Below are 16,323 nucleotides of genomic sequence, written 5' to 3'. Positions count from 1 at the left end.
TTTAATGAGTTCTCATTGTGTACTAAGTTCTGTATGGAAGAAAACTTTGTTGAACACCTATTATGTATTGCACATTTTGTAAAATGTTATCTGATTGAATTTTGGCAATACTTTGAGAAACCATTATTGTTATCTCTCCTTAAAAAGATGAAATAACTGCAGCTCAGATTGTCCAGGGTTAGTAAGTGTTGGATCTAGAACCTGACCTTGGCATTTCTGGCTTTAAAGTCTATGTTCTTTCTACTGTAACACACTGTCTTATCATGTGTGGGAAGCTAAAAGAAGAGTCTTTGGAAAGTTTGCCCTCTAACAGAGAAATGGAAAACGTGCACACATGCATATACACACACAGAGAAAATGTGTATGTATGTGTAGGCATACATGTTTATATAATGTATAGGCAAAGAAACAGGTCAATACAGGTTAATATGAAAGAATGCACATATATGCTGACGGAGGAAGGGTGGTGGTATAATTTTACTTTCATTGACAGGTCTTTACAAATGTTTTGAAGAATGCACAGACTACCGTTATATAATTTTCTTAAAACTGTCTCTGTATTTAAACAAGATAAGAACATGACCTAACTTTTCCGCACTATCTCAAAGGTGATCAGTGACTGAGAGTACAGCATGTCAATTATATCATCACTGTTTTCTAAAAAAGATTGCAACATTTGCTATTGTGTGAAAATCAAGTTCATCTTAGTGCAGCATTTTATGGAAGGAATTCATCAGTCTGTAATAATTATAACTGTCTAGTGAACCTTTGTTATTTTTTCATTATTGTCTGCTTTCCTCCAAAAATATAATTGCTTCAATATAATAAGGGAATAAATAGAAACATTCAAGAAAAAAAGCAACATCATGTGCTTCCTTGTCAGCACTGAGATTTATAATTATGCCTGATGCTTTTGTGCCTGAGGATGGGGCTATTGGGCAGTTGTGGAGCAAGTCTTCTAAGATGGTCGGTGGTGAAATGAGTGCTCTGTCTGCGTTTCACGGCTTTATCAGGGTTAGATTTTAGAGGAACTCCACTAAGTACATCTCAAAGCACACTCCTTTGGACATACTCTCATCAAAGATAGTGGATAAGAATTGTGGAGAATGTTCTCACAGTTTCAAGCATAATTTGATAGGTTTGAAATGAGTGGATTAGAGGGTAGGAAAGTTTTAAGAGGTTGAGGAAAAAAAAATGCGCTGCAGACATACCAGGTCATGCCAGAACCTGCAAGCCGAACCTTCTCCCAGGTACATATATGGCCTGAATGGCTGAGCAATTTCTGAGAATTTTACAATAGTAATTCTGAGAAGATAGAACTAAGTTTAGGGGAATCCTAAGTTTCAGTCACCATTAAATTCTATCTTGCAGTCTTTCAACCTTTTATCTGAAGATGTCAGATGATGTCTTTTTTTTGAAGCTGCAAAAGCAAATACAGAAGGATTTAGCACTCTCTTTAAAGTTGAGCTATGATTCAGTGCAGAACAAATAATAATTGCTATCATTTGTTTCACATGTACTGTGTACCAACTACTGTTCTAAAATAGCATGCACATTTAATCTTTATAACAAACAATGGTGATATTATTACACCCATTTCACAGATGAGGAAACTGAGGCTCAGACAGTATTTGCCTAGAGGTGATAATGGCAGAACTGGGAATTAACCCTGGTCTATCTGACTCCAACCCATGCTCTTAATCACAATGCTATACCATCCCCACAATTCCTCCTTTATCTACCTAGGTGATGCTACTGCTATGCTGACTTAACTGTCTTATTGTGTTAAAAGATATAAAAGTTATATTTACAAGGAACAATGTTATTGTTCAATGGATAATCTTCTAAGTAGACCTCTGAGGATTGTAGACAGGAAGCATCTCTGTGTTCTATAAATTAAGGGATACCACAGTCAAAGATTAGGTAGTTTGCATGTGGTCACAGGAATGGGTGAGTCAGTCAATACTAAAGCTTGAATCTGTCCTCCCAGTTCACCTGTGTACCAAGTCCAATGTTGTCAAGTAGAAGAGTTAAACCAACACAGGTGTCTACCTGACCCAGGAAATATTGTTATTGTTATTACTATTACCATTTGAATTTGTATAGAATTATACGGACTTTTAAAAATTGGTTATTGCACATTAAAAGCTTAGCAGGTCACAGCAAAATTCAGAGAGGGTACATGTAGTAGGATATATATGTATATACACATATATATGTTCTTTACACATAATTCCAACATATATTCTTATTTGATACCTATCAACAACTGTGAGGCAGACAATTTTAATATTATCATGATTTTACAGATAGGAAAACCAAAGATTAGGAAGACTGAGATTTCCAAATCTCTGAGTAAGTGATTGGTAGAACTGGAGTTTGCCATACATTTCTAACTCTGGTCCTGAACTTTCTAATACTCCCTGCTGCCTCCACTACATCATGATCCCTGGAATCACAAGTGTTCCCCTTGGTTAAGCAGAGATAACTTTCCTTTCTCTTTAAACAATTAGCTTAACCCTTGTGTCTCAACTTTCCTAGTCCAGAAAATACCAAAGATAATAAATAATACATCTAAAATATTTCAAACCAATCTTTCAAACCTTACAGTACATTCAAGTTGTAATTAAGCACTTGGATATATATTACTGGATTCAACAGCAAAGCTAGATTTGGGATTCCTTTTTTTTTTTTTAACATCTTTATTGGAGTATAATTGCTTTACAATGGTGTGTTAGTTTCTGCTTTATAACAAAGTGAATCAGTTATACATATACATATGTTCCCATATCTCTTCCCTCTTGCATCTCCCTCCCTCCCACCCTCCCTATCCCACCCCTCTAGGTTGTCACAAACCACCGAGCAGATCTCCCTATGCTATGTGGCTGCTTCCCACCAGCTATCTATCTTATGTTTGGTAGTGTATATATGTCCATGCCACTCTCTCGCTTTGTCACAGCTTACCCTTCCCCTCCGCATATCCTCAAGTCCATTCTCTAGTAGGTCTGTGTCTTTATTCCCATCTTACCCCTAGGTTCTTCATGACCTTTTCTTTTTTCTTAGATTACATATATATGTGTTAGCATATGGTATTTGTTTTTCTCTTTCTGACTTACTTCACTCTGTATGACAGACTCTAGATCCATCCACCTCACTACAAATAACTCAATTTCGTTTCTTTTTATGGCTGAGTAATATTCCATTGTATCATCTGACACCGGTCAGAATGGACATCATCAAAAAATCTAGAAACAATAAATGCTGGAGAGGATGTGGAGAAAAGGGAACACTCTTGCACTGTTGGTGGGGATGTAAATAGATACAGCCACTATGGAGAACAGTATGGAGCTTCCTTAAAAAACTAAAAATAGAATTACCATATGACCCAGAAATCCCACTACTGGGCATATACCCTGAGAAAACCATAATTCAAAAAGAGTCATGTACCAAAATGTTCATTGCAGCTCTATTTACAATAGCCTGGACATGGAAGCAACCTAAGTGTCCATCAACAGATGAATGGATAAAGAAGATGTGGCACATATATACAATGGGCTTCTTAAGTAGAGTTCTAAATCCTTGCACAAAACTGTATATGTCATGGCTGACCATTGGCTTGATGTATAGATTCTTAGAGCTAAAAAGGTCCAAAGATGAGTAGTTTTACACATTTTCTTTACCAGTTGAATCCCTTTCACACATAAGGCTAATGCAAACCCCTGCTGCGTGGAGCAGTGTTGCTCTGGGTGGAGTGGGAATAAGGCTTGGGAGCCTCACCTGTTCCATCTTCTCCTTATCCCCTCAGTCACATGAGGCAATTTGAGGGATTTTTCAACCTGTTTTGAAAACAAATTAATTCCTCATTATGAAGGAGGAATAATGACAAAGCCAACATTTGCTGTGCATGTACTGTGTACTTGGTATAATGCCAATTGCTCCATAAGCGTTATTCCATTTAATCCTTAGAAGAACCCTATAGTTAGGTTCTATCATTATCCCCATTTATGGGAGGGGAAATGTAGACTTAGAGAAGGTGAGTAACTTGCTTGGAGCCATCTAGCTAGTAAGAGGTAGAGCCGGGGCGAAACCCAAGCTGTTTGACGCAAAAGCCCAGACCTATATCCACTAAGCAAGAAAATAGAAGTCATTTGCTTAAAGTCGTAGAACTTTTTACAATGAGATCGTCGATGAAAACTTGGTCTCCTTATTTATTAGCATCAGATTTATTACTTGTATCTCAAAATTGTGCAGCTAGAAAATATTAAGTAAAAATATTTTATTAAGTAAATATATTTCTTGAATGTCTTCTTCTCCCAAAGATAATTACATAAAAAATCACAATTTACTTTGATTGCAACTAATCTGTTTTGCATATTGCAATAGTATCAGCTTAGATATGAGTGACAGGAAGCTTAGGATAAAGTGGCTTACATAAAATGTCATTTTATTTCAGTTTAATGTAAAACAGGTCTGGAGATAGTCAGGTAGGGGCTGATAGGGAGGTTTACCAAGTAATTAGGAATCTAGGCTTCTACTGCTGTGCTGTCCTATCAACATGAACATATATCCTCCCAATCATGGTTTAGTATGGTTGCCAGAGCTCCAACTAGCACATCAGGATTCTACCCACTGGAATAGAGACTCCATTGGTCAGAACTTATATTCACAGGGAGAGTCATGGATAAAGGACATTATTCTATTTTCCAGGGGGCCATATGCTCAACCAAAAATCAAAGATTCTATTATTAAGGAAAATATTTGGGATAGGCACATATGAGTCTGTAGCACAGACATGCTTAGTTCGAATGATGAGAGGTATATCCTGTTGTGATGAACAGTAGGCAGATGAATATATGGGTCTGAAGTTTAGACAAATAATCTGTATTTATAGATTTGGTAGCCATCAGCATTTAGATATGAATTAAAGACATGGACATTAGTGACTGAAAATATTTAGCCCTTTTGGATAAAATAATACTTTTTAAAATAAATTTATTATTTTTGGCTGTGTTGGGTCTTCGTTGCTGCTCACGGGCTTTCTCTAGTTGGGGCGAGAGGGGGCTATTCTTCGTTGCGGTGCGCAGGCTTCTCATTGCGGTGACTTCTCTTGTTGTGGAGCACGGGCTCTAGGCGCACAGGTTTCAGTAGATGCGGCACATGGGCTCAGTAGTTGTGGCTCATGGGCTCTAGAGTGCAGGATCAGTAGTTGTGGCGCACGGGCTTAGTTGCTCCGCGGCATGTGGGATCTTCCTGGACCAGGGTTCGAACCCATGTCCCCTGCATTGGCAGGCGGATTCTTAACCACTGCGCCACCAGGGAAGCCCTAGATAAAATAATACTTTTATAATTTTATGGTATTTGCACAGTAAATTCTACCTAATTCTAATATGAATCTGAGCATATTTCACTATGTTATTATTAAAATGCCAATATATTAAAGTATAATTAAGTAAATATATTTATATTAAGTAAATATATAATGATCAACTTCACAAATCTGTGTTCCATCCAAAAGTTAAGACTCAATACTTCCATTATATTATAGGTCAACAACTGAGGCAGGAAATTCATTAGTCAAGAAATCCCTCTTTTGGAAGAATAATACAAACACTAACAAGAGTCAATACATTTCCAGTTGTCTCTCATTGCTAAATTAATTCAGATAGGGTTTTATTATATACAGAAATTTCTAGATTATCTGAGGGATTCTTTGTGTATGGCTTACAGTACTTGCCAGGGAAACAGCAGCCAGGAGGACACCACACAGTCTAGCACATGTTGCAGCTGGCACACTCCAATTTTAAGGCCCATCAGTGGCTTGCACAAAATGCAGTTTTACAAGTCTAGGAATTTTTAAACTGGCTTAGGATGCAAGTAGTCAAGAAACTTAATGACTTCCTCATATGAAACTTGGATTACTTCAAATGATTTGCAGACTCTTAACTTGACCATTCCAAATGATCTGGCATGTAGCCATCAGAAAAATAACATGTGAAAAATTATGTTAAAGCTGATTGTTTAAAAAATGCTAAATTTTAATTATAATAATGTTGAGCATTTTTAGGTTATTTGAGGCATGGAAGGTGAGCTTTGGTGGAAACTAAAGAGCAGCTAGATCAATTAAACTTCTCATTGTTTTCTAACAAATGAAGAAAATGAGAGCATACTTTGCATCATTTAAGTTGGGGGTTACAGGATGCTGGAACTTCCGTGATGTTGAATATGCTCTCAGATTTCTCATCTGAGAAACTTAGGACTTAGATGAAAGGACTTAGTCTTTCAATAAAAGTTCTAAGATGGAGACACAGGTCACTAGTCTTCCAGTTCAGAGTTATTTCCACCATATCATGCCAACTTTCATAAGAGGCATCTAGACAAAGTCATGAGAAAGATTTGGTAGAAAGATATCTAATGTTACAGAACAATTTCTGAAAGGGAGTGCTATACATTAGCAGCTTCAAGAGTGTCTCTAGCTCAGGTTTCTCAACCATTTTTTCTTCTGACACAACAGCCACAACATAGTCACACACTCCCTGTTAATGCTTTTTTTTTCCTTCCACATTTTAAAATGCATACAATTCCCTACGACTAGCTGCAACGGTGTCTCTTGTCAACATTTTTGTGGGAAACTGCTGCTTTTAAAATTGCTGACTCAGATCATTTTGACTTATTATCTTGAACTGCAAAGAGTGTGAAGAAAATAAAGCAAATATGTTAGTGTAATTAAGTGTTAAAGTAGCTCACTTTATAATTCTATAGACCCATACCTAATTACTTAATAATATCTTTAAACTTTTTGCACCCCATCTATCTGTGACTGTAAATTTCTAGACGTCAGGCAGAGTGCCAACCTAAATCTCAGTTTGTAGTTTCCTGTGACACATCATATCTGGCTGGGAACTTAATAAAGAGCTAGATGATAACACAGTGGAGACCAGAGACATTCGTTACAGTTGAATTGTCACTAATAGTTATATAACACACATGTCCAATAAAAGCCTGATGATACCATATTTGTAATCACAAATTCCTTTTAAAGTAGGTGGGAGGAAACATATTATCACTTGAGTTTTATGGTTAGTTAAATATAGGAGTCGTTAAGCTATGGGTTTTACCTAAGTTAACAGTTAGTGGTAGGGTTTTCTTTCATTCCCAATATTTATTAAAAACTTACTATTGCACTTAGTAATACTATGCTTATTAAAAACTTATTATGGTACTAAGTAATAATATATTTTTATGTCTATGATTCAACTTTTAGGTACTTTATAATGTGAAAGTGCCACACAGAGCCATTTCAATAATTCGCAAAGTGTTGTCAGATATTTAAAAACATTATCTTAGAGCTTGGTATAAATAATTTCACACTGCTTCCCCCACATAAAATTGTTTTTATTGAATAGTCATTGGTGCCATTTTCCAGTATTGAGGGGCATACTAAGAGTATTATAAAACTAATTTTTGTTTCTATGCTAAGAATATTGTGGTGAATAGAGTTCATGATATTACACAGTATTCTTTTTATTAGAATCTGAAAGAATTGTATTGTGGCTAAGTAATTGCTCAGTTTTAATCTTATGGGTGACATGAAGAATGTAACTGAATAGGGTTTAGTTGTTTTCTTGTTTAGTTTTGTTTAGTTTTGCTTTTGAGTTCGCTGCTAGAAAGCTACAAAGTTTGTCATCTGACTTAAGGAAATATCTAGATAGGAATTATGACATGTAGTTTTAGTACTCTTCTCATTTTGTGTTTTCACTTATGTTTTGCTTTATTCTTGCATCTCTATGTTTAATTTAATACCATATATGTAAATGTAATTTAATACTATATATCACTTTATAATTATATAAATGTAAATATATATCTTTATAAGCTACCTTAAATCAGTCTAGAACAAGGTAGAATATAAATAAAAACATTTAGAATAAAAACAATGAGTTTCCCACCATTTGTCTTGGTGCTATTAAAAGAAAATGGAAACAGTTGTCTGGTAATTAGACTACCACCTTATTATGATTGTAACTTCTCTTTGAGAACTATTCACAGTTATTATGGTAGGGAATGCAACCATAATTCAGTCCAAGGGCCTGGCTGATGCTATCAGACACTTTATAGGTATGTTTGTATAACAGTGGACACGGCAGCAGTAGGCTATTTGTAATTTATTTTTTGAATTGTATTTTATTTATTTTTTTATACAGCAGGTTCTTATTAGTCATCAATTTTATACACTTCAGTGTATACATGTCAATCCCAATCTCCCAATTCATCACACCATCCCCACCCCCCCCGCCGCTTTCCCCACTTGGGGTCCATACATTTGTTCTCTACATCTGTGTCTCTATTTCTGTCCTGCAAACTGGTTCATCTGTACCATTTTTCTAGGTTCCACATATATGCATTAATATACGATATTTGTTTTTCCCTTTCTGACTTACTTCACTCTGTATGACAGTCTCTAGATCCATCCACATCTCAACAAATGACCCAATTTCATTCTTTTTTATGGCTGAGTAATATTCCATTGTATATATGTACCACCTCTTCTTTATCCATTCATCTGTCGATGGGCATTTAGGTTGCTTCCATGACCTGGCTATTGTAAACAGTGCTGCAATGAACATTGGGGTGCATGTGTCTTTTAGAATTATGGTTTTCTCTGGATATATGCCCAGTAGTGGGATTGCTGGATTATATGGTAATTCTATTTTTAGTTTTTTAAGGAACCTCCATACTGTTCTATATAGTGGCTGTATCAATTTACATTCCCACCAACAGTGCAAGAGGGTTCCCTTTTCTCCACAACCTCTCCAGCATTTGTTGTTTGTAGATTTTCTGGTGATGCCTATTCTAACTGGTGTGAGGTGATACTTCATGGTAGTTTTGATTTGCATTTCTCTAATAATTAGTGATGTTGAACAGCTTTTCATGTGCTTCTTGGCCATCTGTATGTCTTCTTTGGAGAAATGTCTATTTAGGTCTTCTGCCCATTTTTGGATTGGGTTGTTTTTTTCACACACACACACACACACACACACACACACACTGTATTTTATTTTTACAAGAGCTAAATTAACTGACACCAAGCATTATAAATGGATGACTAAAACAAAAGCAACAATGATTGCATTTACCAAACACAAAACACACTCAAACTATGTCATAATATTGACATTCAGTCCAGTAATCCTCCACTGTAACAGCTCCTTTACTTTGCAGTGAAAATTGATTTGTATATTTTTTGCCTCTGAGTCCTGGTGGGGTTTTTTTGTTTTATTCAAACAGAAATTCACAAAAATTATAATCATCCTCATCAGTTCACTCAGTCCCATGTAATTTTTTTTTCATCTTCATCTTTTGTTAGCACTTTTATGAATTCTTCAGTTTTCCATTAGAGTTCTGAAAATGCTTATTCATTCAGTTCAGCAGTATAGTCAGTTACCAGAAACCTGTACTTGTCAGAGTCTTTTCCATGAATTCCTTGAAGATGAAACCCATTATAGGAACATATTTGCAAAAGCATCACAGTGGGTTGTTTGTTTTTTTAATATTGAGCTGCATGAGCTGTTTATATATTTTCGAGATTAATCCTTTGTCCATTGATTAGTTTGCAAATATTTTCTCCCATTCTGAGGGTTGTCTTTTCATCTTGTTTATGGTTTCCTTTGCTGTGCAAAAGCTTTTACGTTTCATTAGGTCCCATTTGTTTATTTTCGTTTTTATTTCCATTACACTAGGAGGTGGATCCAAAAAAATCTTGCTGTGATTTATGTCAAAGAGTGTTCTTCCTATGTTTTCCTCTAAGAGTTTTATAGTGTCCAGTCTTACATTTAGGTCTCTAATCCATTTTGAGTTTATTTTTGTGTATGGTGTTAGGGAGTGTTCTAATTTCATTCTTTTACATGTAGCTATCCAGTTTTCCCAGCACCATTTATTGAAGAGACTGTCTTTTCTTCATTGTATATCCTTGCCTCCTTTGTCATAGATTAGCTGACCATAGGTGTGTGGGTTTATCTCTGGGCTTTCTATCTTGTTCCATTGATCTATATTTCTGGTTTTGTGCCAGTACCATATTCTCTTGATTACTGTAGCTTTATAGTGTAGTCTGCAGTCAGGGAGTCTGATTCCTCCATCTCCATTTTTTTCCCTCAAGACTGCTTTGGTTATTTGGGGTCTTTTGTGTCTCCCTACAAATTTTAAGATTTTTTGCTCTGGTTCTGTAAAAAGTGCCATTGGTAATTTGATAGGGATTGCACTGAATCTGTAGATTGCTTTGGGTAGTATAGTCATTTACACAATATTGATTCTTCCAATCCAAGAACACGGTATATCTCTCCATCTGTTGGTATCATATTTAATTTCTTTAATCAGTGTCTTATAGTTTTCTGCATACAGGTCTTTTGTCTCCCTAGGTAGGTTTATTCCTAGGTATTTTATTCTTTTTGTTGCAATGGTAAATGAGATTGTTTCCTTAATTTCACTTTCAGATTTTTCATCATTAGTGTATAGGAATGCAAGAGATTTCTGTGCATTAATTTTGTATCCTGCAACTTTACCAAATTCATTGATTAGCTCTAGTAGTTTTTTGGTGGCATCTTTAGGATTCTCTATGCATAGTATCATGTCATCTACAAACAGTGACAGTTTTACTTCTTCTTTTCCAGTTTGGATTCCTTTTATTTCTTTTTCTTCTCTGATTGCCATGGCTAGCACTTCCAAAACTCTGTTGAATAATAGTGGTGAGAGTGGACATCCTTGTCTTGTTCCTGATCTTAGAGGAAATGCTTTCAGTTTTTCACCATTGAGACTGATGTATGCTGTGGGTTTGTCATATATGGCCTTTATTATATTGAGGTAGTTTCCCTCTATGCCCACTCTCTGGAGAGTTTTTATCATAAATGGGTGTTGAATTTTGTCAAAAGCTTTTTCTGCATTTATTGAGATGATCATATCTTTTTTATTCAATTTGTTAATATGGTGTATCACATTGATTGATTTACATATATTGAAGAATCCTTGCATCTCTGGGATAAATCACACTTGATCATAGTGTATGATCCTTTTAACGTGTTGTTGGATTCTGTTTGCTAGTATTTTGTTGAGGATTTTTGCATCGATATTCATGAGTGATATTGGTCTGTAGTTTTCTTTTTTTGTAGTATCTTTGTCTTGTTTTGGTAACACGGTGATGGTGGTCTCATAGAATGAGTTTGGGAGTGTTCCTTCCTCTGCAATTTTTTGGAAGAGTTTGAGAAGAATGGTGTTAGCTCTTCTCTAAATGTTTGATTGAATTCACCTGTGAAGCCGTCTGGTCCTGGACTTCTGTTTGTTGGAAGATTTTTAATCTCAGTTTCAATTTCATTACTTGTGATTGGTCTATTCACAATTGGAAGATTATACCTTTCTAAGAATTTGTCCATTTCTTCCAGGTTGTCCATTTTATTGGCATAGAGTTGCTTGTAGTAGTCTCTTAGGATGCTTTGTATTTCTGCAGTGACTGTTGTAACTGTTCCATTTTCATTTCTAATTTTATTGATTTGGGTCCTCTCCCTCTTTTTCTTGATGAGTCTGGCTAGTGGTTTATCAATTTTGGTTATCTTCTCAAAGAACCAGCTGTTAGTTTCATTGATCTTTGCAGTTGTTTTCTTTGTTTCTATTTCATTTATTGTTGCTCTGATCTTTATGATTTCTTTCCTTCTGCTAACTTTGGGTTTTGTTTGTTCTTCTTTCTCTAGTTCCTTTAGGTGTAAGGTTAGATTGTTTATTTGAGATTTTTCTTGTTTCTTGAGGTAGGCTTTTATAGCTATAAACTTCCCTCTTAGAACTGCTTTTGCTGCATCCCATAGGTTTTGGATCATCGTGTTTTCATTGTCTTTTGTCTCTAGGTATTTTTTGATTTCTTCTTTGATTTCTTCAGTGATCTCTTGGTTGTTTAGTAACGTATTGTTTAGCCTCCATGTGTTTGTGTTTTTTACGTTTTTTTCCCTGTAATTCATTTCTAATCTCATAGCCTTGTGGTCAGAAAAGATGCTTGATATGATTTCAATTTTGTTAAATTTACTGAGGCTTGATTTGTGACCCAAGATGTGATCTGTCCTGGAGAATATTCCTTGTGCACTTAAGAAGAAAGTGTAATCTGCTGTTTTCGGATGGAATGTCCTATAAATATCAATTAAATCTATCTGGTCTATTGTGTCATTTAAAGCTTGTGTTTCCTTATTAACTTTCTCTTTGGATGATCTGTCCATTGGTGTAAGTGAGGTGTTAAAGTCCCCCACTATTACTGTGTTACTGTTGATTTCCTGTTTTATAGCTGTTAGCATTTGCCTTATGTATTGATGTGTTCCTATGTTGGGTGCATATATATTTATAATATTTGTTATATCTTCTTCTTGGATTGATCCCTTGATCATTATGTAGTGTCCTTCCTTGTCTCTTGTAACATTCTTTATTTTAAAGTCTATTTTATCTGATATGAGTATTGCTACTTCAGCTTTCTTTAGATTTCCATTTGCATGGAATATCTTTTTCCATCCCCTCACTTTCAGTGTGTGTCCCTAGGTTTGAAGTGGGTCTCTTGTAGACAGCATAGATATGGGTCTTGCTTTTGTATCCATTCAGCAAGCCTGTGTCTTTTGGTTGGAGCATTTAATGTATTCCCATTTATGGTAATTATTGATATGTATGTTCCTATGACCATTTTCTTAATTGTTTTGGGTTTGTTTTTGTAGGTCATTTTCTTCTCTTGTGTTTCCCACTTAGAGAAGTTCCTTTAGCATTTGTTGTAGAGCTGGTTTGGTGGTGCTGAATTCTCTTAGCTTTTGCTTGTCTGTAAAGCTTTTGATTTCTCCATCGAATCTGAATGAGATCCTTGCCGGGTAGAGTAATCTTGGTTGTAGGTTCTTCCCTTTCATCACTTTAAGTATATCATGCCACTCCCTTCTGGCCTGTAGAGTTTCTGCTGAGAAATCATCTGTTAACCTTATGGGGATTCCCTTGTATGTTATTTGTCATTTTTCCCTTTCAATAATTTTTCTTTTTCTTTAATTTTTGCCAATTTGATTACTATGTGTGTCAGTGTTTTTCTCCTTGGGTTTATCCTGTATGGGACTCTCTGTCCTTCCTGGACTTTGGTGGCTATTTCCTTTCCCATGTTAGGGAAGTTTTCGACTATAATCTCTTCAAATATTTTTTCTGGTCCTTTTCTCTCTCTTCTCCTTCTGGGACCCCTATAATGCGAATGTTGTTGTGTTTAATGTTGTCCCAGAGGTCTCTTAGGCTGTCTTCATGTCTTTTCATTCTTTCTTCTTTATTCTGTTCCACAGCAGTGAATTCCACCATTTTGTTTTCCAGGTCAGTTATCTGTTCTTCTGCTTTAGTTATTCTGCTATTGATTCCTTCTAGTGTAGTTTTCATTTCAGTTATTGTTTTGTTCATCTCTGTTTGTTTGTTCTAGGTCTTTGTTAAACATTTCTTGCATCTTCTCGATCTTTGCCTCCATTTTTTTTCCGAGGTCCTGGCTCATCTTCATTATCATTATTCTGAATTCTTTTTCTGGAAGGTTTCCTATCTCCAGTTCATTTAGTTGTTTTTCTGGGGTTTTATCTTGTTCCTTCATCTGGTACATCTTCATCTGGTACAAAAGGCCCTCTGCCTTTTCATCCTGTCTATCTTTCTGTGAATGTGGTTTTTGTTCCACAGGCTGCAGAATTGTAGTTCTTCTTGCTTCTTCTGTCTTCCCTCTGTATTATTTGTAATTTTATAAGTAGTAATTTATTTGTATTTCTTTTAAAAACATAGCAATGAAAACATATGATCCATGAGCATGTATTCAATATTTTAGTTCTGCCCTGGATATTTTAATAGTCTTGTTCAAGACTAAAATAAGAATCTAATAAGATTGGAGATCTCACCAATGCCAGCTGATATGATTCTTCCACAAAGCACAAAGCATCTGAAGTGTTTGTGTGAACAAGACAAGCAGGCACAATCTATAAGGTAAAGAAATGAGCTAGTGCCAAATACTCAACAAAAACTGAATAAATATTTATTAACTAATATTTTAAAACTTAAGCACTGACTTAGGGAATTAGTAATGTCATGAGGTACTATGCTGTTACTTCATTGTGGTATCTTTCCTTATGCTTTTGTTTGGATATTGTAATTATATACAGACATTCAATGACCACAAATAAGAAGTGTCTCCTGAAATTAATGTCTCCTTATTTTCATTTATCACTTTCTGAACTATGATAATACTTCACAGTAGATAGATAAAATCATAGTTGGAAAATTATATATTTTAAACAGGTGAAATAGACATATCAACCACAAAGCTTGATTATTATATAAAGTGTTTTATGGAAATCAGGTTTTACTTAAATAGTAATTATTCTTCACAACGTCTGACCTTTCTTTTCTTTTTGTAATATTCCAAGTTCTTTTCTAAGACTAAGGCAGAACAGAAGTGCTTTGAGAGAGGTTGAAACCCATGTTGTGGTACTGACAAATGGTCAGTTCAATTTGGCTTAATCAACTTCAGTTCAATCCCCTCTGTGAATATATATTGAGCATCAGAGTGGTCAGAGAATAAAGAGATAAGTAAGGCACAGACATTATCCCCAAGGGGTTCAAGATGTATATTATGATGTGATACTTAGGGGTGAATATAGTTTACTGAAATAAAGGGGACTTTTCTGAACTGGCTCTTAAATGCACAAAGGCTTTTATGATGCAAGCAAATTACAGACTCTGAGTTACTCCATATAGGAGGCAGCAGGAACAAAGGCAAAGAGCTAGAAAGCTCGTGGGGAAGAGGGGGAATGCCAGGCTAACTGAGGCCAACTTGGGTTTCAAGTGATCCTAGCCATTGGCTCTATCACTTCCAGAAAGAGCACTTACTGTAATGGATAATGATTCAGAGATTGGGGAGGCAGATGAGAAACCTGTCATCGAGCTGGATGATGAGTTTTAGTGACAATTATCAGAACAAAGTTAGCGGTAATGGGATTGGAGACACACTAAATTAGATTTGCCATGCAGTTGAGACTAAAAAATGAAAAGACTATTTTAACTTCCCAACACAATTATCATTGACTTGTAGGCTATTGCTTATGTCAGCCATCAGTAAACTATGGCCCAAGGGTGAAATCCAGCCCACGACCTGTTTTGAGCTTGAGTTAAGAGTGATTTTTATACTTTCTAAATGGTTGAAACAAATCAAAATTAAAAAAATATTTCATGACAAGTGAAAATTATACAAAAGTCAAATTTCAGTGTACAGAAATAAAGTTTTATTGGAACACAGCCATGTTCATTTGTATATGTATTGTCTGTAGCTGCTTTTGCAGTACAATGGCAGAGCTGACTAGTTGCAATAGGGAGTGTGTGGTCCAGAATATCTAAAATAGTTACTATCTGGACCTTCACAGAAAACTTTGCTGACCTCTGGCTTAAGTAGTTAATGATGAATTAGCATCACCAGCTTTATAGATATTGTGCACATGTTCATTCAAAACAGCTCAGCTGGACTGAGCTGATGAAACATTCCAACTAAGAATATCAGCACTGCTTACCATTACAGAGAATGGGCAATGAGTTGGACATCTACTATTAATCGGTCCATGGTGGTGGTGTTAGGAAAGCGTTTGTTCTGGTAAACTTTCCTCTGAAGCACTGTGAGCCTTGACTTATGGTTCTCCAGTGCTTGCCATGTGGTTTATTTGTGGTAGTATGCTTTTTCCTCTCCTCTTTTTGTTGTTGTTTCTGCTGCTTTTCTTTCTTATACTATTCTAGAAAAAGACACATTAAGAAGTGATAATGATAATGCACCTCTGGACTTGTCTTCTGGTAATTTGGAGATTATAAAAATATAACCATATTTTAACTGCTACATTCACTGTCTAATTACACATCCCCAATTGAAAAGAAAAATCATAGAAAGAAATCTGATACCACTGAAGCTATTAGAATTTATCCAGTCTGTCTGAAGGTGGTTTTATAAGAGCAGGTTCATGTAAGTTTCAACAGGCCCCAGTAATGATTGGACAAGTGTTTATGTGCAGGAAGAGGTTAGCTACACAAGTGTCTGTTGATATGTAAAATAGATTTATTCCTCCATTTTACTAATTTTTTTTAGCACACTTCTACTACATCTAATTTGGAGCAATTCAGTATGGAATCACTTGCTGAGAGAACAAACAAAAAAAGTAATTAAGAAACAGGGTGAATCAGTTTGAAAAGCAATCTCATACAGACTGGGAAAGGAAGAGATAATGTTTCAAATGAAAAAAATCTCAGTAATGTGGTCATTACCATTATTAT

General features: G+C 35.6%; 1 protein-coding gene across 2 annotated transcripts in view; it reads left to right on the top strand.

Annotated features, from left to right (window-relative positions):
• Window positions 1-16,323, top strand: part of TMPRSS11E (transmembrane serine protease 11E) — a 53,781-nt gene that overhangs the window by 2,796 nt on the left and 34,662 nt on the right. Inside the window, exon 1 of one of the 2 annotated variants that reach the window (XM_027089669.1) lies at window positions 13,901-13,998. The exons of the other annotated variant lie outside the window; for it this stretch is intronic. Within the exon in view, the coding sequence (XP_026945470.1) occupies window positions 13,916-13,998 (83 nt within the window). The 5' untranslated portion in view covers window positions 13,901-13,915. Of the gene's footprint in view, window positions 1-13,900; window positions 13,999-16,323 lie in introns of those variants that run through there. 2 annotated transcript variants of the gene reach the window in all.

This window comes from Aethalodelphis obliquidens, unplaced genomic scaffold, assembly GCF_003676395.1.
Source record: "Aethalodelphis obliquidens isolate GAN/ISIS:26980383/991018 unplaced genomic scaffold, ASM367639v1 scaffold67, whole genome shotgun sequence".
NCBI classification, from domain to species: domain Eukaryota; kingdom Metazoa; phylum Chordata; class Mammalia; order Artiodactyla; family Delphinidae; genus Aethalodelphis; species Aethalodelphis obliquidens.
Note: the sequence above shows the minus strand (reverse complement) of the source record. Positions and strands in the feature narration are given on the sequence as shown.